The sequence below is a fragment of the Dendroctonus ponderosae genome, unplaced genomic scaffold, assembly GCF_020466585.1.
Source record: "Dendroctonus ponderosae isolate FM_Combo_2020 unplaced genomic scaffold, Dpon_F_20191213v2 Dpon_F_20191213_4, whole genome shotgun sequence".
In the NCBI taxonomy this organism is placed as follows: Eukaryota; Metazoa; Arthropoda; class Insecta; order Coleoptera; family Curculionidae; genus Dendroctonus; species Dendroctonus ponderosae.
In genome coordinates this window covers 13,898,114-13,922,536 of record NW_026018611.1, presented here as the reverse complement: position 1 = coordinate 13,922,536, position 24,423 = coordinate 13,898,114, and the positions used below count along the sequence as shown (strand labels likewise).

The window sequence follows — 24,423 nt, the reverse complement described above, 5'->3', positions numbered from 1 at the left end:
TAGCATACCATCGTCGACCAAACCATGTCGTTCGAGTACCTAGGATGCAAGATAACAAGCACAGCATTCTTGGATTAGAGGTGAGTAAGCAAACAAACAAACAAAGCAGCCACAATATCGGGACATCCTAAACATATAATATGGAAAAATAAATACCTCAATACAAACATGCGTGCGACCTATTATGACATACGGGGCAGATACAAGAGCGGAAACATCAGTAAGAAAGAGTATATAAAGAATAACCGTGATGAAAGTCCTAAGAAGAATAACGGGATATACATTGAACGACAGACAGAGAAGCATGGACATAAGAGCAAAGTGCCATACTGACGACATGGTGAGATGGATAAGAAAGAGAAGAAGAGAATGGAATCTGCATGTAACAGAATGGATTACGACAGACTGGTCAAAATCGTACGTAACAACAACCCACACGGAAGGAGACCTGTTGGACGTCCACCAAAGAGGTGGCGTGACAGTTGGCAATCAACTTCACAGGAAGTGCCGCAGATAAATCGAAACTGAATAGGCGGTACGCCTTCTATTCGAATATGATGGTGGTGATGATGTTGATGATGACACTGTGTTCTGTGAAGCTTTTGTGTTGATCTCGCTCTGTGCGTTAATATGTTTTAACACCTCGCGTCTTACTGGCCTACAACAGATCGTCTGTTATGTCCCAAAATTTATCGTATTATGAGTTTCCGGCATCACATGTGTTGACGCGTTGTATTGACGGCACTAGCCGGTATCAGTGCGTCAACATCCGTAATTGCACTGTGTTCCCCACGCTTACTTGGAAAGGCTTTAAACCCCTTTTTCTAAAGGTCTTTTAAACGGCCATAGAAAATTGTATTTGAAGTTTATCTCTAATCCGACTCGTACTAGCACCTGGTTTCTCTTCAGCCATATCCAGAACATTCTCTTCATTTTCCGCATGTAAACCCTCCTCTCGTTCAGAATCAATCCTTATGCTTCAAAAAATTCCAGTTTCTAGGACACAAAAACTAATGTTAAAAATGAGAAACACCTTAATTTCAGAAACAGCTGAGAATCGAATTAAACCATAAGGGTATTTATCTTGTTTTGACCTCCTGAACGCATTTCCAAAATATTTCCTTTTCCTCCCAAAACACCCTATATGAATATAATACTTTGCAGCTATTTCCAGATATCAATACGGACCGCACAATTTCCTTGTGCTCAATTATTTGCAAAATCTCCCATTTATTTATTGCTTATTTAAGTAATTCCATTAGTTGAAAACACTTCTTGTGAAGAATTATTGTCACCCGTTATTTAATAAAACAAAATAATGGCAAGTGTCGTCCTGAACACGGAAAGATAAACACTGTAAATATCATCTGGTTATTTTTTCATTTGTCAACAGCAGACGATTGTTGGATATTAGAAATTTTACTTTTGAGCCTTTACACTCTTCAGCACATTTTCATGTCTTTTATCATTCGCATGCCATCTTCCCTGTTTCATATTTAGGCGCGGATTTTTCCGTTTTTATAACTTTATCTTCTGGTTTTACAATTTAAAAAACTTTTCCAACTCAAAGTAATTAATACTGATACACGTAAAACAGATACTGTGAAGTAAACTGCGTTTTATTTTCTTTTATGAAAAATACGGCGATTTCATTCCACTACTAAAACTTAGCTCTAAAAAATTTTTAGCTCTTGATAGTGAACTACTCTCATTATTTTTCTTCTTCTAATTTTGTCTCGAGGATGCAACAACATCAGAATCATTTTCTGATGGAGTACAGAAATCCTCCCATTGTGTATAAGAACCTGGTAACCTGCAAAACGCAATATATTTTATATATATATACGAATAATACATACTAACTGTTCGATAATGTCACTGTCGTACTATACCTTTTTATAGAAACTATAGTTTGCATCAAATAGCAGTAATACAGATACAGGCATTCCTTTCAGACAATTCGTAATTAATATCAAATAAGACAGTTGACATGGTTTGTTCCAATTATACCACTTTAAATTCAGAACTGCGTCAGACAGGTTGGCACTCTAGAAGATATAAATAATTAATACTTTGTTAACAATTAAAAGCGCAATATATTTTGATATTTTATATTTAGTTGGACTTTTTAATAGTTTGTTAACAGTGAATAAGTACACATACTGAACTTAACTTAACTTAATTTAATATAATGATGGCTAAATGTTCCAGACATTTATATGCATCACTCAAAAGAAAATTATTTTATTGAATTACCATAGACACACTAATTTTAAATTTAATTCAATTTATTTAAATTCGGTTTAATTTACTAAAAACACTAAATATAGGGTAATAAAACACTTTGGCAGTACAGGAAAAATAACAAAAACATTAACCAAAATGTTAATTTTAAGGTAATTTTATGCCCTGTATCGTATTAGAAATTAGAAATAATTAGAAAACGTTTAAATGGACAATGCACACTTTTAATTGACTTAACACCACTCTTTTCTACTACTTACAGCGTCTTCAAAGCACTGACTAACATGAGTGAGGGACATTGAAAATACAACATATGCAATCCACGTGGACAAACTTTTAATCAGTTTGAATGGTCGCTAAAATTAAAATAAAAACCTTATTAGAAGGCATAAGTTACTTTTGAAATAAGCTTACCGAAACTAGAGTACAAACAGCTGACAAACCAAAAATAACTCCAGAACAAATATACAACATATATAGCAGCTGCAATTGTTTAGCAAATGCATTGTTGTATCTGAAATAGACAATTTTAACAAATTTTCTCAAATTAAATAAAAAACAATTTAAACAAATACAAAAGCTGAACATTTTTTCAAATTTAAGCATAGCTTTTGTTTGATACAAATCTCTTGGTCAAAATAAAGTGATTGTGCTTTCAAATTTATGAAGCGAAGTATTGATAAATGTACGTTGTCCAGTTTTCTTAATATAGGTTTGGAATGTTGGCAAAAGAAAGCCAAACGTTTTCCTATGCGACTTATTTTTTTTTGCTTGACGTGTTCTTTACCTTTTAATAACGGAATGCTTTTCTACTATTATGGCTAACTTCGTCATCATATTTCTATAATATTCGTGATTTGTACTTTGAGTGGCAATCTCTGCAGAATTCATTGTGTCTATTGTGGTAACGTAGTAAGTTAGCATCATCAGTTTTACTTCCATGTGGAAATGAACGTACACAAAGTACATTGGAGACGCAACGGACGGAATAAATAACACTTCAGTTATGATAAATATCAAGCAGTACGCTACTTTAGTAAGTATTGAATCTAAAACAGAACTATTAGCGTCAAACTGAGTAACTAAGGTTTCGTTACCTTTGGAAACATATTTATGTAGTACTTCTATTGCCAGTAAAGAATCCTTATTTTGTAGCCAGTAATAATTACAAACGGAAAAGCATAAGATAGAGGCCATGCATAACATTTTAAATACAATTGAACACCTTGTTCGAGCAGAAAATATATTTTGCTTAGTTTGTGCGTCGACGTCTTCCAGGGAAACGTAAAATAATGATTTAAGAGTTTTCAAATTTATCATCAGCGCCTTCATCATTCTTGGGTATAACGATGTAATAATGCATGCCTGGAACATGCATTTCGGATTATTTCAAAGGTGTACATTGCCATAATGCATTTAACATCATAACTAGCAGAATCTTTTGTTGTCAATCACATTTAAAGTCTCATTTTGTAAATACTATAATTGAGTCGTTCTTAGCGATTCACTTGGAAAAATTTTATAGCGATAATAGCGTTTAAAAAATCAGGAATATACAGGGTGCCATCATCCGGGCCAGACGAACTATGGTTATTATCGATGTTGTTGCTCGTCCTCCTCTTTTCTCTTTCTCCTCTATTTAAGGGGACCCAAGGATTGGGACTAGCATAGCGAAGATAACATGTGTGGCTGAAATTAAACGAACGGAAGGAAGCGCAATTATCTTGAACTAGTAAAATGAATGCACCTTTTTTATTTTTACGTTTATTTATTGATGGGTCCACCGCTAAAATTTTGAAGAATTTTTAAACATCTCATTGACTTTGGTGGTATGTCATCAAACGCATGTTTTTTATGTATGATTGGTATTCTTTACTTCATTTTTTTTTGTTTTTTTAAGTATATTTTGCTCTCAAATTACCCTATATTAAATTTATCATGTTGACAAATAATTTGATAAATTACGCTTTCCGAATTTTAAGTTTTTCATGATTTTCGAACTTTGTTGCTTTCAAATTTTTGCTTCCAATTCTATGTTCAATGTTGACTATAAGTTCTAAAATTGTACTTGTTACATACTAATTTACTTTCATCTGAAAATCCCGCGATAAATGGACTGAAAAAGTTCTAAAATATTTATTTTCATTATGTTTTAATTTTGGATTTTCAATTTCATTAAAACGTTTGTTAAAAAAACTTTGATAATCATTATTGAAAAATTGTTTTTCTTTGGTAAAATCAGAATCACTATAAATTAGTTTTAGTTTATCATATAAAATTTTTTACAATCCTATTTTTACCATTTTCGGGTGATTGGTTAAAAATGAAATATCTATTTGTACATATTTTCTATATACAAAAGTTTTGAAATTGTCTAAAATTTTCTTGGTTGATTAGTATATCGAGTAATAAGATTAATTTGGTTGCTTTGTACCTTTCAATAGAGACTTAAATTTTGGATTATTTATTATTAAGATATCTGAAAAATTCATTAAACGACTTGTTCCCCATAACTATAATTGAAAAATTCATCAGCAATGTATCGAAATCAAATTATTGATTTGCGTGTATAATAATGACCGTGGGGTCGCCTTTTCATCTTTTTGCAGTAAAATAATCCTGGAAATTTTTGAAACAAATTTCATGAATAATTACAAATTTAAACCACAGATTTGGTGGCCAAATACTCAAGGTGTATTTTCAAGTTGTAATGACGGGGAACAAAAACGGAATATATTTTCAAATTATGTCATTCATGACTATAATCAAAACTATAAAGAACCACTATTAGAAAATAACAAAAGAACCAACTTTCTTTTATGAATAGTTATGGAAACTAATGGATTAGTAGACATTAATAAAGAAAATTTTTAGACTACTTCGACGATTTGGCATAGAAATACTACTCATACAAATAAAGTTTATGACTTTACCATTTTATAACAACTAAATTAAAATAATTGTGTTGCCTGATGTTCATTTAATTTAAACCTCACATGGTTATCTATGCGATAATTTGAAGTAGATCAGGAACATACACCTAAATTAAATTTCAGCAAAAGTTCTTCTTAAATTTTTTAACTTTTTTAAACAATTATAGGTACTTAAATCAAAGTGAAAGAATTGACAATTAAAAAAAAAACGAAGTCCGATCTATTTCTTACAGATTTGTATGCACTTAACCTTCTCAAAGAAATTATAAATATACTCTTTTTCAGGGCTCTTTTCAGAACGAAAGAAGACTTGCCATCGAAACGTTAAGGTAATTTTTGAAATACGTTTTTTAATTAATTAATTTAATGCGCCATCGAAGGTGAATCACCATGGATGCCGAGTATACTTACATAAAGAGACAAACTGTAACGCTCAGCATACTGAAGAAGGTCTGCATTGAACTTTTTTGTAAAATAGTATGTTTCTACGATAATGATGCATGCCGACACAAGCATAGTTAATTTAATCAAGTGCCTTGTAGATCGTGATAACATTATAAATTGGTACACATCTGGCAATAAGTTTACTGAAAAAATTGCATGAAAAATAAAAACACATGATAATCGAATTATTTTTCATGTTTATATATAACCCGTTTCTTAATAATTAATAACACTAAATAACATTACTTACTGGACACTTTATCAGACCACTCCATACCGTCTGAAAATTTACAAGTTGCTTTAGAACAGACGAATCAACCAATGCAAAAGTATCTATTCTAACAGATTTATAACAGTGATCAAGTCAATAGACAGCCACAATTATCTTAGTCTTTCGTCCTTTATCCGTTTCATGCTTGGATATAATTCAAACCTTTGATAGATTTACTGCAAGATAAACAATAGAACGCTTCAAGCTAATTGACAAAACATTAGTTCTGTAACTTTTGTAAGCAATTATTATATATATTTAGTTTTAGATTCGACCTCAAACTCAAGTCATTTCTGAGTTAGATAATTATATAAAAATAATGTTAGAACACGTTCTACTGGTAAGGAAACGGGGGAAAACTGGGAAAAAGAACGCAAAGAAAAAATATATCCTACTGTTTTTAATAATTTATAATTTTCTATCACATCTTGTGAGCATTCGTCTTAATAGACATGCTCTTAATAAGTCTCAAACGGCCCGTTTGAGTAATTTCTATACAAATTATCCCAAAACTGTATACTAGCTTTTTTAAAATTTCTATCGACTTTAAGAGCCTTTCCAATGTAGAGGTATTCTTGGTCAAATGTTTGTACTTTCGGCCACTTCAAATTTTGAAGGCTACTTTGTGGTTCCGGCGTAGGATTCCTACAGAAAGATTCAATTATCTTGCCAGCCTGTAAAACTTGAAAAAAATCTTACCCATAGGTGGCAAAATTTGTCCACAATTTAACTAGTCGCTCGGAAGTGAGTTCCTCTTCGGTATTCTGGAAAGTCTGTTTAGTCCAACCAGCTTTCCACAGGTACCAGAGCTCCGTTGCATGTGCAACCCCTTTAACTGAAAGACATTTTGAAGAAAATCATTATTTGCAATTGTTAAAATAGGCGTTACCATTATTGTTTTCTGCTGATCCAAATTCTAGCCAGAGTTTGCCCATAGCTCCTTCAAAGTCGTACACGTAAAAGTACACAGGAATATATTTTGACATTAACTGGGCAGTTTTGGTAATAGGACGAACAAATAAATCGTCACTAAAATACTGAAACAAATTTAAGTGGTTAGGTAGTTATCTAATTGTTTTGCAATTGGTTGTCAGTTAAATTGAGAAAAAAAAATGAAGGTTTAATAGACTTTATCTTGAAAGTGTTATAATTGTTTACTTGCTACTTACTTCAGCAAATTCGGCGTCAGTGCCCCGAATAAAACTGTTGTATTTAAAGTAGAATTGTTTTATTTTGGCTCCCACAATACTTTTATTTCTCGGGTACTTCACATTCATTGCTGTACGCGCTAGAGAACTAGGACTAACATCGTACAAGAACAAAATTGGTCGCGTACTAGGAAGAACTAAAATGGGAAATAATGAGAAATACTCAAACGGCTACTTACATACAATCATAAATTTTTCAACAACATCCGAACAAATAAAAGTTCTTATTTCCATCACTACAAATCAAGAACGGTTCAAAGTTCAATTTATGTTCCAACCTATATTCTGGCTTTCCAGAATTAAAACTTAAAATAGTTGAAAAGGATAATAAGAAATAGTCCGTTTTAAGAACACGAGGTATACATTATGTATGTGTGGTTCACGTTCAAGTTTTTAGAAGTTACGAATTTAAAATGAAAGCTAAACAGCAAATTAAAATTTCTGAGATTCTCTATTTCAGAGGTACTATTGAAGAGGTATTTAAAATATTTATCGGTAAATACTGTTTAAGACTATTAAAAAAACAATTAAATGCATTCAATGAAAGAAGTTTTGTATACGTATAATACAAAATAATTTTCTAAAAAATATTTTACATTTTCGAACAAGACCTTTGGGTGTATGAAAAAAGCCGTACAGAAAACGCTGATAAGCCAATTTCGACAGACCATCGAAAATTCTCAGTTTTATTTCTTCAGTGTGTCCGAACACTGAACTTCGTCAGAAATCCGTACACTTTTTATCTCGCCTTTATTTCAATCCCGAAATTTGATCCATGTATCTGTTTTTTCAAGTCAATGCGTGTGCTTTAAAGTCATTTGACAACAATCATCAGAACGGCAACTCAGCTGTTTCAAATGTTATCGAAACATGCAAGATATATTTTAAATACGACAGAAAATCAATTTTTCATATGGGGGCCGATCTAGGTATATTTGCAATTAACATTTATTTAATTTGAAAAGTCTTAAAGAGCTCTATGATTTTACAAAACTTTGTTACTTGTTGTGACTTTGTTGTTTGACCAAGGTAGGTCTTAAAATAATGAAAAAACGTGAAACCTTAGTTGAATAACGTACATTTTCAAACGGGTCCTAGGAAATAATAAACTGGTTTTATTGTCAAATTTCAGCCTAATCTCAGCAAAGTAACGGTCTCCATTTGGATTAAACAAAACTTAAATAATGTTATAAACGTTGAGCATCATACTAAGGCCTTGGCCTTTATAGAAAGGCAAATGAAAAAAAAAACGATCTCAAAATAGCGAGTTTACGAATTTAATACACGTAATGACTTACGGGAGTTCAAATATTTACTCTCCTGCGAGTTCATTCCCACAATTACAGGAATTCGTTGAAAGTCCCCTTTCTGAAATGCCCTAAAACTGTCCTTAGTCAAAAATGCCTGATTGCTTTCTGGCTCAATCACTGGACCAAATGGTCCTCCATTATCGAACACTTCAATAAAATTCTGAAAAAAACAAGGTGCTATTCCATTTCGTCTATAAAAACTTTTTAAAGATTTACCAGTAAGTTTACTCTGATCATGTGCGAACTAGATTTAAGAAGATCTTGGCTTTGAAGAAACCTGATGAGCGTTGAAGAGCTATTAGTGGTTAATCCTAAGGCAACACCAAGATCAAACGCAACCTAGAAATAAAAATAAATTCAGCTTAGAAAACTAAATTAATCTATCTATTCCTCACTTTTCTAGCGTTTCGATGTAGCGCCCAAGGGCACAATGGTGTGCCACTTTCCATGATTGCAGCGTGAAACAAATTTCTGGATTGTCTGGATATTAGCATATATCCAATCATTGCTGCCCCTGCACTTTCACCAAAGACCGTAATTTTATTGCCATCACCACCGAATTTAATGATATTTTTTTTAACCCATTTCAGAGCTAAAACCACATCCTTCAACCCATAGTTGCCTGGAGCAATATTGTCTTGGGTACTTAAGAAACCTGGAGCATCAAAAATGTGTAAGAAGGTTTATGAAATTAATTGGAAGTCGATGAAGAAATTTAAAATAATTCACAGAATGGTGTAAATATGTGAAATAAATCCATTCTAATTTCAAAGGTCAGTTTTTTCAGAAAAGCCCCGGGTTTATCCATTTATATTTTTAGTTGAAAGTATTCTAATGGAAAATTAATTTATACAAAATATCCCACAAATAATTGAATATTTTCAAATTTTAATAACTTGTTTAAATTTCCTTGAATTACTCATCTCACTCCAAGCAATTGATGCTTATAAGTCTTCTACACCTAATCTAAGTAGTTATCTAAATACATACGCTTATACTTCTATCAAAACAGACTTCTACTTGAAACAGTTTATTTAATAAATTTTCTCCATTTGGAAACATTGCAAGAAAGCTCCAACTGGAGGCCTACAGTAGTGTTTATCTCACATATTTGTTTTTGTAATACGACAGTCGGGATCTAAAATAATTTTTGTTGAGTTATCTGAGCATTCCCGCTCTAAAGGGCCACTTGCACTTTTCTAGGAGGTGTGCTCGATTTGTATAACGCAATCTCAATAAAAAAATCTGCGGAAGTTATGATCTTGGCGGCTTTTCAGTGACCTTCTTATTCCATTCAAATTTGCTTGAACGGCAGGAGTGAAACTAAATAGCTCCAACGATCCAACAGGTACTCGCCAACACGCCGCCTGGCAAGCGTGGCATTTTCGAAGATATATAACTTCAAAACAAAAATACCTCAGGCAAACAGAACATTAGGTGGGAAGTGCTGGGAATTAGTGAAATTAGGAGAAAGGAAGCTGCAACGGAAATGAAATCAGGGCACCTTCGCTTCCAGAGAAACTCCGATGTGCATGCAGATCGGTGCATCGACAGAAGGAAAAAAAACATCTTGTTACCAAGACAAGGGCGGTCTGAGATAGAATCATCTATGCAGTTCTCAGGATTGACAGCAAACTCAGCATACAGATTACAGAAAGGTTCGCGCCCACCTCTAGTAAAAAACGAAATTGACGACGTCTGAGTCACAGACGCCTATGTTCGGATGTCGCAGTCTGATTCAGGCAGCAACCACCGAATGGTAAAATCAATAATCCAAATTGACACTCGGCTAGAGAGGAAACGCCAAATGGAAAAGAAAATTCTCCACAATATCGGAGCTTAAAGGGAAGGAAGAAGACTAATACGACCAACTGAGGAGCTACGGAAAACGGATTTTAACGCGTCCTCAACGAAAATCACCACAAACATCCGAACTGCAGTGAGAGTCGTATATGCGCTGCAGAAGTCAGCAATTACAAAAATCAGCCCAGAATCTGAGGTTTTGATCAGGGGGCGAAGGGAGTCAAGCAGAGACTTGCCGAGATATGCGGACTCGAATAGGTGAGTGAAAAAGGCCATTAGAATATTAGAATGCGCTGCGGACTCTCGAAGGGAAAAATTACAATACGTTAAATGAAAAACGACCAAAGAGAAGTAGTCACGGATAGGGGCAAAATCACAGAAATTTCTTCACATAGACGTTCTCATAGAAGATATTTATACATATCGGACTATTTGGTTTCTCCTATGGTGCCCGTTATGGAGAAGATTTTTTTGAAATTGTTGACTGTGAAACGAAATTTTGGTTAATGGATTTAAATTACACATTTATCTCAAAGCTATCTCTGATCTTCCTAACCAATCATCAGAAAAAAAAATATTCGCTCGGTCTCAGAATACCAGATTAATCTGATCGTTAGTATGTTTGAAGTCTAATACCTCCATTGAAAATCTTTATTGAAAAGGATACAAAAGGTATTATTTTTTTAATTTGAAATAACACAGAATGAACACCACATCATTCTGTAAATCAACCATTGCTTTACAGAAAATTATTCAGAATTATACAGATTTGTCTGCGTTCTTGCCTTTTCTTCGTATTCGATCATCCTTAAATTTTCAATTTACTTGGTGTCAAACTGTTATTATTCATATGCAAGGTGAGTTTTTTAAAGCGTTTCAAGGCTATATCTCAGAAACGGTTTCACATATCCTTATAACATTTTGGGAAACTCACAAATAGGTAGGAGGACGTATTTTACCAAGTGTTTTATTATTCTACTGAAGCGCCCCCTATGAGAGGTCAAGGCAATATTAAAATTTTAAGTGGAATGATGTATTTTTTATTGTTAAATTGAAAACGGCACGAGAAACTATGTATGTGTACAAATATGTATGCCAGTTGATCACTTAGTTCCGGAATTGTGACGTGCAACATACATTTAAAAAATCAATTTACTAAATTATGACCCCACTAATAGTATTCAACTATCTTTCAGGAGATATATTCAAAATGCCTGCTTTCAACTTCCAAAGACATCAGTCTTTTCTCCTCAGAATTTTGCACTCGCGGAAATATTTCAGGTGTCACTAACAAGCAGGCAAGGCGAATTCTCTCCTTCCTATCATCTGAGGTGGTGGGTGCAGTGGCCACCACATTATCTTTTATAAAACCCCACAAAAAAATCGAGGGGAGTCAAATCTGGATATCTCACAGGCCAGTTTCGGGTCTAGAACGCCGTCTTCTAAAACTCTTACTGCCAGATTTTCGTTTGTTGCAGTACATTTCCGTCTTAGCGTTTTTTCCCTTAAACCACCAGTGCGATCTCTGGTTTTTAACCTTTTAAACGCCAAGTGGGATTTTGGATTGATAGGAAATCTTTGCGCCCACCATAACGCAGCTTCTCTGTAATTATTTCTGCACTCTCCCAAAATTAACAACATGTCAACTTCCATATTAAAATTTTCTTTCATGTTTAATTACAATAACTTGAGGAAAAGAGCGTTAAAACATCTAAATTCTCAATTAACGCTTGCAGTTTACGCTTTGCTATGGATATAAATCACAAATTGGAAAACCACTGACTTAAACATGTTTAATTGTATTTATATTCAATAAAATGTAAATGATGTTTGTGTAACCAGATGAGTAAACCATGCAAAAAGTTGTTCACATACGTAGTTTTTCATGTAGAATAAAATTTAAGAATAAAAAAAAATAATTTTATTAAAATTTCAAACTTGCGTTTACCTCTCAAAGAGGGCGCTTGAGTAGAATAATTTAAAATATGTTAAAACATGTCCCTGATCTATCTATTACTTTCCAAAAATTTTTGAAATATATTACAAAACTGTTCCTGAGATATAGCCTTGTAACACTTTAAAAAACTCACTCTGTATAAATTTTGATATCTTTATCGCAACGCATAAGGTAATACAAATACAGTGTGTCCAGTTTTACTGATGAAAACTTTAGGTATGGTTAGGAAAACTTGAAGAAAAACAAAAGAAAGATATGCGTGTCTAGTTGTTAGGTCAGGCTTATGTGCAGAATCAAAAAATAAGAAATTCATGTTTACATTTTTGAATGTTAAGTTGATGATTGACTCATTAAATAAATATGAAATTCCAAAGAGGAAAATTGTAATCAAAGTTGCAATAGACGCTTTTGAGGATTTGATACAAAAAAGTTATGCGCTTAATTTAAATTGAATTTTTCCATACATTTACTTTAGTGGTGCATGACACACACGTATATACAATAGGTGCATGACAAATCTGGAAACGTAAAATAGTACGCAATGTGCACCATACAGAATACGTGTCCAGAAAACTGTAACGAATTATATATTTTTTATGGTAGTATACTGTTTATCCACCATCGCAAAAAAACACAATTCCTTTTACACTTCTACTCGTATATAATGCTTACCAAAAAAGCCGGTTCTATAATTAAATGTGACTATCAGCACACTTTCATTCATAAGGTAGTCTGGTCCGTAGAAACTGGCAGAACCTTCGCGAAAAAATCCTCCGTAAACCCATACCATGACTGGGAGAAGTTTCCTAATAGCATGAGGATTCTAAAATCAGTCGCTACAAAAATCTGCTTTATTATCTTTGACAATACCCATACTTGTGGAGTATATACGTTTAAATACAAACAATCTTCTTGACCAATAATTGTGTAAGTCATTTGACGCAATCTCATTTCTACACAGTTAGAACCGAACTGTGTGGCGTTTAGAATCCCAGTCCATTTCTTATAGGGAATTGGATCCTAAAAAATTTGAAACCTATGTTAATTGATTTTTATTTTCTGTCACAATTTGCTATAATTTTCTGTTCCTAATTTACCTTGATTCTGGTTGAATAATTTTACTCGACGGGATCATCGGTTTAGACTATTTTAAGCTTTAGAAAATTAAACTAAATTAATTCTGAATAAACTGATGACGCGAAATGTGAATCAATAATCGAATAATTAGTAGTAATAGTCCAAAGAAATACTTCGATAAATCGCATTAATTTCTTTGGACTTAGTCGAGCGGAGTCATTGCTTTTAATATTGTTTGATTAATTCGCATCTATTTGCAAATCTTAAAATGTTCGTTTGGAAATCATATGTATAAGCTGATAACATACATACATTCGATTAATATGCTAGTATATTAACGTAATTCTCAAAATTAACATTTTGATATATGTAGTTAGCCAATTGACCTCATTTGTCAAAATTTGTATCCTCATTTTCATATTACCTTAAATCGCAATTTGCCTAAAGGTGGAACAGCGTATGGAATTCCTTGAAAGTTGAAGTAAGTTTTACCATTTTTCATATATTTCTTATTTCCTTGTAGTATACCATTGTCTAATTTAATTTGGAGGTCATCCTAAAATAAAAACGTTGGTTTGATATCTTTTAAATAACAAAACTTCACATTTGTTTTTTTAACACCAGTAATCATTTCAAAAACAGAATGCGACCGATACGGATTTACAATAAATATCTGAAAATGAGATAGGAACGAATTTCCAGAAATAAATATCTATAATAAACCCTATGCTGATTGGTTTTAATGGAAACTGAAGGAAAACTCCATATTAGTAGAGTGCAAAGAATTTGGTCAAATATTGAACTTTAAAAGCTAGTTGGTTTGAACCAACAATACTAATAGATATAAGTTTTTTAGAAGTTTAATTAGTATTATTTAATTGATAATTTATTACAGAAACTTCCATGATACAAGATTGTAAACTATATTTTAAGCTAATAACTAACTTAGAACACAAGTAGAGGCATTCTAATTGTTTTTGTGACATGTTGTCGTGATAATCACGTCGATTTGACGTGATAAAGTTGGTAACTTAGACGTATAATAATCACATGTCGTTTTCACGTGACGTTCTGAGCTTTGCTATTTGCAGATAACCTTGTGCTAAAGATTTCCTGAGTTCTTTTTTGTGGACTATTTTGTTATACTGCGCTACACTCAGCTTAACTTACTTGTTTTGATGTGCAGAAAGAACATTTCTTTAACGGCATAAGACACTAAAGGTATAGCTGCTTTCTCTTTGTGTCTCGAAGAAAAAGCACAAAATTTCTGAATCCGGCCCATAACTTCACTCGAAAGAAAAAATCGGCTTCTTAAGTGAAGAAAAACTCACTTTATTGGAAAATTTCTGAGCGTTTTCAGTATTTTTCCAGTTACTCAAGGGAAGCAATTGCCCAATGGAAAAATGTAAAGAAAAACCAACATTTCTCAAGCCTGCCCAGAATATGACTCGAAACAGACAGTCTGCGGCTTTAAATCAGGAGAACTTAAACCAATGGAATGCGGTTCATAGCATCACTCGGAAGAGAAAAACGGCTGCTTTAAGTGAAGAGAAACTCACTTGATCAGGATATTTCTGGGAGTTCCCGGGTTGTTTTTAGTTACTAAGGGGAAGCGATTGGACAGTGTTATAGATAGACGGATTAAACAAAAAATTGTCACGGAAGAACCAAATATGTCTCAAGCCCGCCCAGAATATCACTCGAAAGAAAAATCTGCTGCTTTCAATGCGGAAAACCTCACTCCAATGCGAACGTTTTGAGAGTTTTTTGTGAAGCGATTGGTCGTAGGATAATACGTATTTTTCAAAACCAAGGAAAAACCAAACATTGCTGAATGCGGCCTATCACACCACTCGAAAGATAAAGTCGGCTTCTTTAAGTGGGAAAAAATCACTTTATTAAGGAACTTGTGGAAGTTTCCAGTTACAAGCAATTGACGTTGTTAAGGAAAAACCAAAAGTTTTTCAAGCCTGCCCAGAATATCACTTTAATAGCTGTTGGCGCGGATAGAACATTTCTGAACGTGCCAGTTCGGCGTCCTATCATTTATTTTTGTTCTGGTTTTTTGGTGTGTAACAATGAAAAACTGAAGTTGTCAATCTAGTAATAATGAATAATAAAAAATTAATAAATCAGTAATCATCCAATCAATAATCCATAAAAAACGAAATAAAAAGGCAAGCAGTAATCCTCAGCGCACTTAAGCACAAAGGTGTGCAATACAATAGCAAATTTTGGAGAGTTTTCAAACACTAAATAAAATATCACTAGAATGAGAAAATCGGCGGCTTCAAGGAGGTAAACTTAAATTTAATAGCACATTTCTGAGAACTTACAGTATTTTTTCAGTTACTACGGATTTTTTTCGGATACGAGGAGCTAGATTAATCTCATGTGATCATCGTTTTCTTTTAAGTTCCAGTTTCTTGACCGATATCGAATAATTGAAAGATGCTTCTCGGTCTAGTTGACCTAATTCCCAAGAAAGTCACACATTTTTAAATCTTTTCCTTTTGACTTTTTTCACTCTTCTAATTACTGGTGTCTCCAATAACATCATGAGCTTTAGAAAGTCCATAGAAAATACGACCCTTACTGTCTGTTTGTCCATTTACTACCACTAATTTTTCCAGTCTAAAGTTTCACACTGAAACTATGATTACAGACATTCTAATTGGGAATATTTCAGTAATTCAAAGCTAATTTAAATCATCTCTTGTTAACTGTTTTGGCTATTTTTTGACTCGATATATTGCACATACACAATGTAAGTGAGTTAATAATTAAAGGAACAAATAAAAACTCGAATCATACAAAAACAAGTTTCAAGTACATTTGCAAGTCCCCGTAATTCGGTTTAATGGCTCCATTTCAATTAACACATGGAAATACACGAAAAGCAATGGACATTTATTATAAGAGCCCAAAATAAAATAATATGTACGATATTTTATTGGAGAAATCAATGATCAAAATATGTGTCAATCATCTAAATTAAATTGGTTTATTTCATCATGATTCTACTGTATTTATTCCTGTCTTTAATTTTGTTCAAAATTGGAGAACATGCTTCAACACTTTATTGCTTATTAAAAAATTAATAATTATCAAAATACTTCTTTCTCAATGAAGTAGAACGCGTGAATTGAACTATCTACGGTATCTATATAATCAATTTAATAATTAAGTAAAATTCAAGATAATTGCAGGCTTTTCATTTTAATTACCTATAAATATTGCTGTACGTGACCAGAATCGTAATTGATGCATTTGCAAACATTTTTAGACTCTAGCCATTTATAAATATTTTTGTATTTTAAAGCCAAAAGTTAAAGTTTAAAGCCGAATTTTTGATTATTCTACACAGTTTGAGCCAATTTTTGGCAGTAGTAATAAAACAATTGAGAACAGCCCTACTGGCTTTTAAGCTGAGAAGGTAAATATAATATTCTGCCTTGAATTATTTCCAGGTCTGCATCAAGAATTGAACAAATACCGCATATGGTTTTTTTAGACTTTAGAAGCCACAAGAAAACTGATAGAACACCAATTTGTAGCTCTTATTCGTTGAATATGTCTGGGTCTCAGTTGCAGCCAGTTCTTTCATAAATTTCCTAGTCTGAGAGAATTTTAAGAACTTACAAAGTGTTTTATAATAATTTTTCTCGTATTAGTTATTAAGCTCCAGGATCCTGTTAAGGGATGAAGAGGACGAAAAATGCAAAATTTTTCAACTTCCTGCAACTACTTGTACAAATAGTAGTTCAAAATAGCATTTTTTGTCCACATCTGTCCAGAAAACCGTGTGTGGAGGATTGTAGAGAATTCATTTGCACTTTTACTAAAGTATTTTTCATTGAAACGGAAAATGGAATTCTTAGAACGATTCACATTTAAAGATCCGTCTTGCTTGATAGATAATTGTGCCCAATTTTAAAGAATACAATATATAACTAATATAAACAGATATTTAACTTGTAGTTAAGCAATTCGTTGATTTTTGTTGTTTTGCAATGAATACCGTAAAGCAGAATTAATAATAACAAATATTTGGAAGCAAAAGGCAAGAATAAAATAAACTGACAACAATGCAGTGCCCTGCATTTTCCGATTCATTTTTCTGCCCTGATTCCATTAAATTTTAATTTAATCTTTTGATCTATAATACAAAATTATTTAATTCCCAAATAGGTTTTGAAAATAAAACTATGACAAAACTTAACTACTATGATACATGTAAAATGGAAAGAAAACCGCAAAAATCATAAGAAATAATGCTAATAGATCTCGGGAGTAGGCCAATAGATACATAAACTTGGTTCTTACCATCTATAGAAATAAAGCATTATTCTAAAATGCTATGCTTCATTCTTACTAGTAGTTCATTCTTATTGAGAAACAACACAAGATTCCTCTAGAAATACAATTTTTTTTTATAAATATGAATGACTCGAAAATCTTAAACGAAGTACTGGAAGATGGAAAGAGATCAGTGAACTTTAAAAAAATAAATATGATAATGTCAACAAAGAATAAATGTAATTTTTTTAAAATTTTTAAATATAATATGCAATATAAATGTTTGATTGTTGAGTTTCGTACAAACAATTATTGTATTAGTATTTAACTTTCCTTATTCTTAAATTCCAAAATACTTTCAACTGTGCATCCGATGTAGTTACAAACATAAAATATCTAATTTTATACCTCTCGGGTAAATGCGAACTGACAAGTTAAAGAAAAGCAATTGACGAATTATCATTTAAAATAATTTTAATATAACTCGTAATCGCTGACTTACCGGCACTATATCCAAAGCAAGCAAGCACGGGAAACTATGAATCAGAACAAGGAATAAACTCATTTTTTTAACTCCGAACATTATTAATAAAAAAGTATTGTTATTCTGATATTATTTATCCGATTAAAGATGCTTCAACTGATCGTGAACATACACGTGCTGAAGGCGATTGCAACACTGACTCGTTTACAAATAATAACTTCTACTTGCAAGAATTTAGCTTGGTATTGACCGTGACTACCTCTCAAGGAAGTTTTGACATCATTTGAAAATTGCTGGCAAATTTATTTAAATTTCGATGAGTATCAGTAATGTGACACTGTTATTGGCGGGAATCAATGCACATCAAGCGCTAACGCCAGACATACTGGTTTGTGAAAAAATTGAGCCGAAAGTTCTTATTTACTTGTAGAGGATTATACAGTTTAAAAAATCTAATTGTTTCTTGATGGTAGATTATTGGATTACTCCTTCTGATGGCAAATTTGGGTCGCAAAATGAATACAGGATGGTTTAAAGTTGGCGTAACCCATATTAAGGGGTTATTGAGTTTCACTTTTTCATAAAATTGAATTTCAACTTTGTTACTAAGTATTATTTTGAAATGGTCCCTTGTTTGATTGGTAGCTTATTGAAATACTTAAGCAGTCGAAAAAAAATTACCATCTTTACTTCAAATTATGAACATTTTTTACATGAAAAAGTACTTTTTTGTTAAAAATTCAAAGTACAAAAATCGATATGTACACCTATGTCGAATATGAGGATAGGCTATTAGTTATGCGGAAATGCCACAGTAACATAGCAGAAACTGTAAGAACTTACATTAACAAAGGGCTAGATACACTGGATGATTGGCTCCAGGATTTAAGGCAGGTAGTGGACTACCAAGAAGTACTCGGGTTTAGACATAGAGGAACAGGTATTGGAGATAAATGCAGCAGAGCCTTCTAGAAGTATCGGAGCATTGCACAACAACTGAAAAATTTCCAGGCAACTATGCACTTGAATTAGATACGAAGAGCTATATCCCTACCATTGTACTACTGTATATATTAAATTATACAGTACGGAAGGGCACATTAAATATCTGGTCTGCCGCTTGTCAGCCCAAAGTTCAATTTGTGCTTGTGTATGCCAGGAAACATCGGCACAAATTGAGCACGAGTTTCTCAAGCGAAAACGAGAGGCTGCTCAAAATATGAGCCCAGTATGCTGCAAAGAGTGCACAATAAAATGAGTAGACGAGCACAATCGCAGTGTCGGTAAGCGAGTAGAACACCTGGTCCGAGTTGTCCACTTTTGACACACACAGATTCATATATAAGAACTTGGCTTCGCTGCCAATCACCACCATGTTTAACGTTACTTTTCATGGCAGGCATTTTTGACATTCCTTACGACGTGTCACCATAAATTAGTACATTGCATTCTAACATCACTCGATTCTTTTATCAATGGTTACTTCAGCTTTTGATATTTAAGTAGGAAGTGTTGGTGTTTAAGTTTTTACTTGTGATAGAGCGTGAACTGGCTTTGAACCAAGAAGTGAGTGCTGAACTTTTGTTACATTATTAAGCGGGTTATCGTCCAGACTACCCCAGATCAGAATTTTACTCTTATGAGCACCTCTGTTGTGCTGGATCCATCCGAATGTTCAGAAAGTTATCATTTGCAATGTAGGTTCAGAATAACTTCCTCACGTAACCAAATAGGCGATAATGGTGGCACTAGGACAGATAAAGAACCCTAACTCGCCTGGTGAAGACAGACTAAACCGTGACAGGTTAAAAATAGGGAGATACTACATAAAACAAATTCTACAGGTGTTGTTTAATAAATCTTCATCTGAAGGCAACATTCCTGAAGCATAGCACAACGCACAACGGGGCTGTTCTGCTTTTTAAAATTGACGACATCTCGGATATTGGAAATTATCGACCTTCTGTCCCACCTTTATAAACAAAGATCCTTATAAACTGCCTAACAAGTTAGTTAGTTGATATCAACCAGTGGAGCAGGCTGGATTTCTAAAGGAACACAGCACTATGGATAACTTGAATACCATTCAAATGTTAATAGAGAAATCAACGGAATATAATATTTCAATTCACTTCGCCTTTATAGACTTCCATAAGGCACTTGATTCCTTTGAAACATGGGCGGTTCTGTGTGCGATGAATAAAGCAATGATTGACTCGATATATTCTATATCTCTTCTTAAGAATGTATACAGGAGCGCTACTTTCTGTGTGAAAATTACGGAAGACTTGATAACTAAAAAAGTTTACCAGGATGATCCTATATCCCAAAACTTTTCACGTTGGCCTTGGAAGACTTTTTAGAAAGCTACCGTGGGAAAATAAAAGTGTAATCGTTGATGATACCTTTTTAAACCATTTACGCTTCGCCAATGACATAGTGTTTATTAATTCAAATATTCAGGAGCTATAGAACATGCTAGAACAACTAAATAAGAATAACAGGCAAAACTTTAGATTTTGACGAATATACAGGGTGTCAATTTGAATGGGTTGGGCATGATGCCAGACTAGGTGCGGACAGATGGGTATAAAGGCTTGTACACTGGAGACCACCGGAAACAAGTAGGAGTGTCTACAGACCACAGATAATTTTGACGATGACAACGATGGTTGGATGATGCTAAAAAATAGCAGGAGGAAGATGGTACCGTACAGCGAAAGACAGAACAGCTTGGAAACAAATGAAAAAGGCCTTTGTTCAGGAGTGGACAGATAATGGCTGTCAAAGAAGCATAAGTAGAAAAGCGCCTCCACAAGAGCTCTAAACACCATAAGGAAGATTGTTTGCTGAACATATGTCTTAAAGTCTTATGTCACATAGTTGGCCTTACCTATAGTTAGAGTGAGCTGAAATGTTGGTAATCAACCTACTATCCGAATAAGTCCCTGCTTTTCCAATAGTCTTCAATCGAATGACCTCGCGGGATCCAGGTAAACCAGTCAACTTATGATATGAATTTGAAAGTTTTTTTCACTCATCTTTGTCAAGATCGTGTTCCGACGATCTCACAGGCAAAAATCGCACAAAATTCCAATTAAGGTATTGTTACAAACTAGAATCTATTTTGTAAAGCGTTTCATAATGAATCAGTGTTAACGATAAAAAAATTATGTAATCATTTTAAACCAACTTGCATTAATATGCATCTACGTGTCGTTTTTCTCAATTAAAAACAATATTGAAAGTGTCAGTTTCAGTGTTACGTGACCTGTAAAATGCCACAGAGAAGATTCATTTTTGTATTTGATATAAATTTTTAATAAAACTCAATTTGTATATAAGATTTTCGTATTTCAGTGGAGGGACGTCAATCTCTAAGACTCAGTTTTTAATTTTTCTCAAAATTTAATTAAATTTGTAGTAACTTACCGGAACCATTTGTAATTTAATTACAATTTACAATTGAAACGTAAAACTCTGAAATAGTCATAGTATAGTGGAACCAATTTACTTCATATCTGTAAATTAGTCTGGTTGAAAATTGGGATTTTAAAAGATTGCATTAGAAACAAAATTGCGTAAGAATTCAAGAATTCAGCATATTCTGCACCTCGCAATTGACTATACAAAAATCTGTAGCAAATGGTCACACATAAAAAATGCCAAGTTGCCATCACCAACGGTAATAATAAACTACCATTCATATCACAAAATCGAGAACTGGAGAAATATGAAATTCCCTACGTGTTAGCCATTCGTCTGAAGTGTTGTATCAATAATCAACCAATAAAAACATCTTAAAACAATTATTGTCGAATTGCGTGTTTTCGAAACTTATCGCCTTTGAGACTGTATCGTGCATATGTTCTTTGAGCAGAAATATAATAGCCTTTACAGACTGATGAAAATGTCCTTTCTCCATGGCAAATGTCTGTGAAATTGTTGGTAATGCTATTCAGAAAAGACTAAGTATATTAACTATTAGTAGGCAGTACTTGCTCAGCCATAAATTTTTTGATGATTCATGGTTCTTTCAATGAATGTATGTACTATCGTCAAGCTTCTGCCGTACCATAGTTTGTGAATTCCATCCCTTGGTTTGTTAATTCTACCATAAGCGCTTGTGGTGTAGTAGATCGCAAAGTCTTGAGTTTGGATAAACATCTCAAATATGTTATTTTCCATAATTTGCTGCACTAAACATTTGCGGAGAAGTTTGGTTTGTCCACACTTGCCTTTTTACTATCTTAGTGAACAATTGTTGGTGCAGTTTATCCAAAAGAAATAAATTAAATAATTTGGTATCGATTAGGTTAGCTAAGAAATCAGATTTTTTGCTGATATTCTCATCAAAACATTCACAAGAGTTACACTCGTTTCGAATTTTTTTCGAAATTAAGTGAAAGCCCGAGAAAGAGAGATTTTTTCAAAAATTATTAATGGAATAGTTAAATAGTTTGAGCAACAAACATTATCGGTCTGGGGATATCGTGTCAAACTTACTGATTAAAACATAGTTTATTTCAAATTAGGAGATTGCACTGTATAATCGTACGTAGATTCAAATTGAGAATTGCCTTGAAACAAATAATTTCGTAAGCTTTAAATATAAAAACCTTGTTCTAAATTAATTACCTAATAATTAGCTTAGCAACATACATCAGCTGCAATGCCGACACATACCATGGCTAAAGGCAATATTACGCGGTTCATCCAGAGGGAATCAGTTAAGAAATTGTTACTGTTGCGTGATAAATTGAAAAATAATACCCGATCATGATTTTCTAGTTCATCTTTAACGGGTTCAAGATCACTTTCAATCTAGTAATGGTCAAATATGGTAGTAAAGCTTTAATTATGTAGATCACTGATCAGCCGGTTGATAATGGTTGGTGCATATTTATGCAGGTCAGTTGAACGAACTATTTATAAACAGTTTTTCAAGGATTGGAATTTAAGTTCAGCATGCGTTGAATATGGAGCAATAATGAATTTTCTGCATATTACCTGTTAAAATTTGAATATATCTTCCTTCAGTTCATTGTACGACTATGACAATTTAAGTGATTTTTTTCCACCTGGCATGGTAAAATACTATAGTTGTGTTACAATTTGTTTCCTAAAAATAGTAATTAGTAAAGATATTGAAGATAGAATTCTAAAATAATACTTAAACAAACTTATAAAAATAATGAAAACTTTTCAGGTCATTTGACGACTGATTGAACTGTTGCTGAAGTGAGTAATTACATTTTGTTTTTAGCTGTTTATACTTTACCATTGGAATATTTGCAAAGCAAATTGAAACACTGAATATGTGTACAATGCAACAGATTAAAGTTATATTGCAATAATACCTAAACATTTTTTTATAAACTGAACGAAGTACGTCGATTTTCGTTGAGTCAATATCAATTTGAAAAATGGCTCAATCAGAGTCGATTCTATCAGAGTATAGTTACTTGCATACTTGCAGCTTCTCCAATTAGTTTATGTAGATATGTAATTTAATTACATGTGCGCTTTGCCATGTAAATTTATTTGTTGTATTTTCTTTAATCTGTTCTCTGGTTTTCTTACACTGCAGTGAAAAGATCACAAATCTAATTTAGAAAACCTGTTATTCTATGGCATTGAAAAGTTAACTCATGAGTTCAAGTAGTTTTGAAAGAAATTAGATAACATCGTCAATTGTTTAGAAAATTTGTGAAAAATTTATTAAAACTGTTTCTAAAGCAGGTAGTAGGCGATAGAAGAAATGAGCTTCTCCTACTATAAGTGTAATGGTACGGTGTTTAAATCTTCTATACTGTAGCCGCCCACTTCCAAAACTGGCAGCTCACACAAGCCAGAAAAGTCACCATATAGATCATCCAGGACATCATCAAGGGGACTAAACGCAAAAAGGCCCCTGAACGTGATGGAATATCGAATGAGGTCCTCAAGAAACTACCAACAGCACCTCACCACAGTGGCAAACGCAATAATGGACCTTCAGTACTTTCCGAACACCTGGAAGAAGGCAATTGTGGTATTGGTGCCCAAAAAGAGAGCACGCAGGAAGCTGCTTAAGTCCTACAGGCCTATCAGCCTACTACCTATGATGGCCAAAGTTATGGAGAAGTGTATCCTAAACCACATCCAGGATACAATAGAGGACAAGAAGGTGCTGCTGGATGAGCAACATGGATTCAGGCCGGGCCATGGCACTAACACACTCACCACCCGGCTGACAACAAGGATCCAGCAAATGTTAAACCGCCCAAGAAACGGTCTAAGAGCCGTCTTTCTAGACATGTCAAAGGCGTTTGACAAAGTTTAGCACCAGGCGCTGATATCCAAGATGATAACAGCCGGCTTTCCGGGACACCAAACTAAGCGCATCAGCAG

General features: G+C 33.4%; 2 protein-coding genes and 1 long non-coding RNA gene across 3 annotated transcripts; 1 reads left to right on the top strand and 2 right to left on the bottom strand.

Moving 5' to 3' along the window:
* Window positions 1-1,603: 1,603 nt before the first annotated feature.
* On the bottom strand, window positions 1,604-3,265 carry LOC125504230. Its single transcript, XM_048665918.1, has 5 exons — window positions 3,032-3,265; window positions 2,659-2,758; window positions 2,505-2,600; window positions 1,893-2,048; window positions 1,604-1,813 (listed from the first exon to the last, which is right to left on the bottom strand). The coding sequence occupies exons 1-5, from the start codon at window positions 3,211-3,213 to the stop codon at window positions 1,760-1,762; spliced, it is 588 nt and encodes a 195-aa protein (XP_048521875.1). The 5' UTR covers window positions 3,214-3,265; the 3' UTR covers window positions 1,604-1,759.
* Window positions 3,266-6,284: 3,019 nt separating this feature from the next.
* LOC109533652 (juvenile hormone esterase) lies at window positions 6,285-18,302 on the bottom strand. Its single transcript, XM_019899033.2, has 11 exons — window positions 18,049-18,302; window positions 13,672-13,803; window positions 13,047-13,190; window positions 12,843-12,993; window positions 8,806-9,065; window positions 8,627-8,749; window positions 8,399-8,570; window positions 7,062-7,237; window positions 6,782-6,929; window positions 6,592-6,727; window positions 6,285-6,537 (listed from the first exon to the last, which is right to left on the bottom strand). Exons 1-11 carry the CDS (start codon window positions 18,127-18,129, stop codon window positions 6,351-6,353), a joined length of 1,710 nt encoding a protein of 569 aa, XP_019754592.2. The 5' UTR covers window positions 18,130-18,302; the 3' UTR covers window positions 6,285-6,350.
* Window positions 15,328-16,265, top strand: LOC125504252. The gene is made up of 2 exons (XR_007281372.1): window positions 15,328-15,545; window positions 15,597-16,265. It is a non-coding gene; the product is annotated as an uncharacterized LOC125504252 (long non-coding RNA).
* Window positions 18,303-24,423: the final 6,121 nt, after the last annotated feature.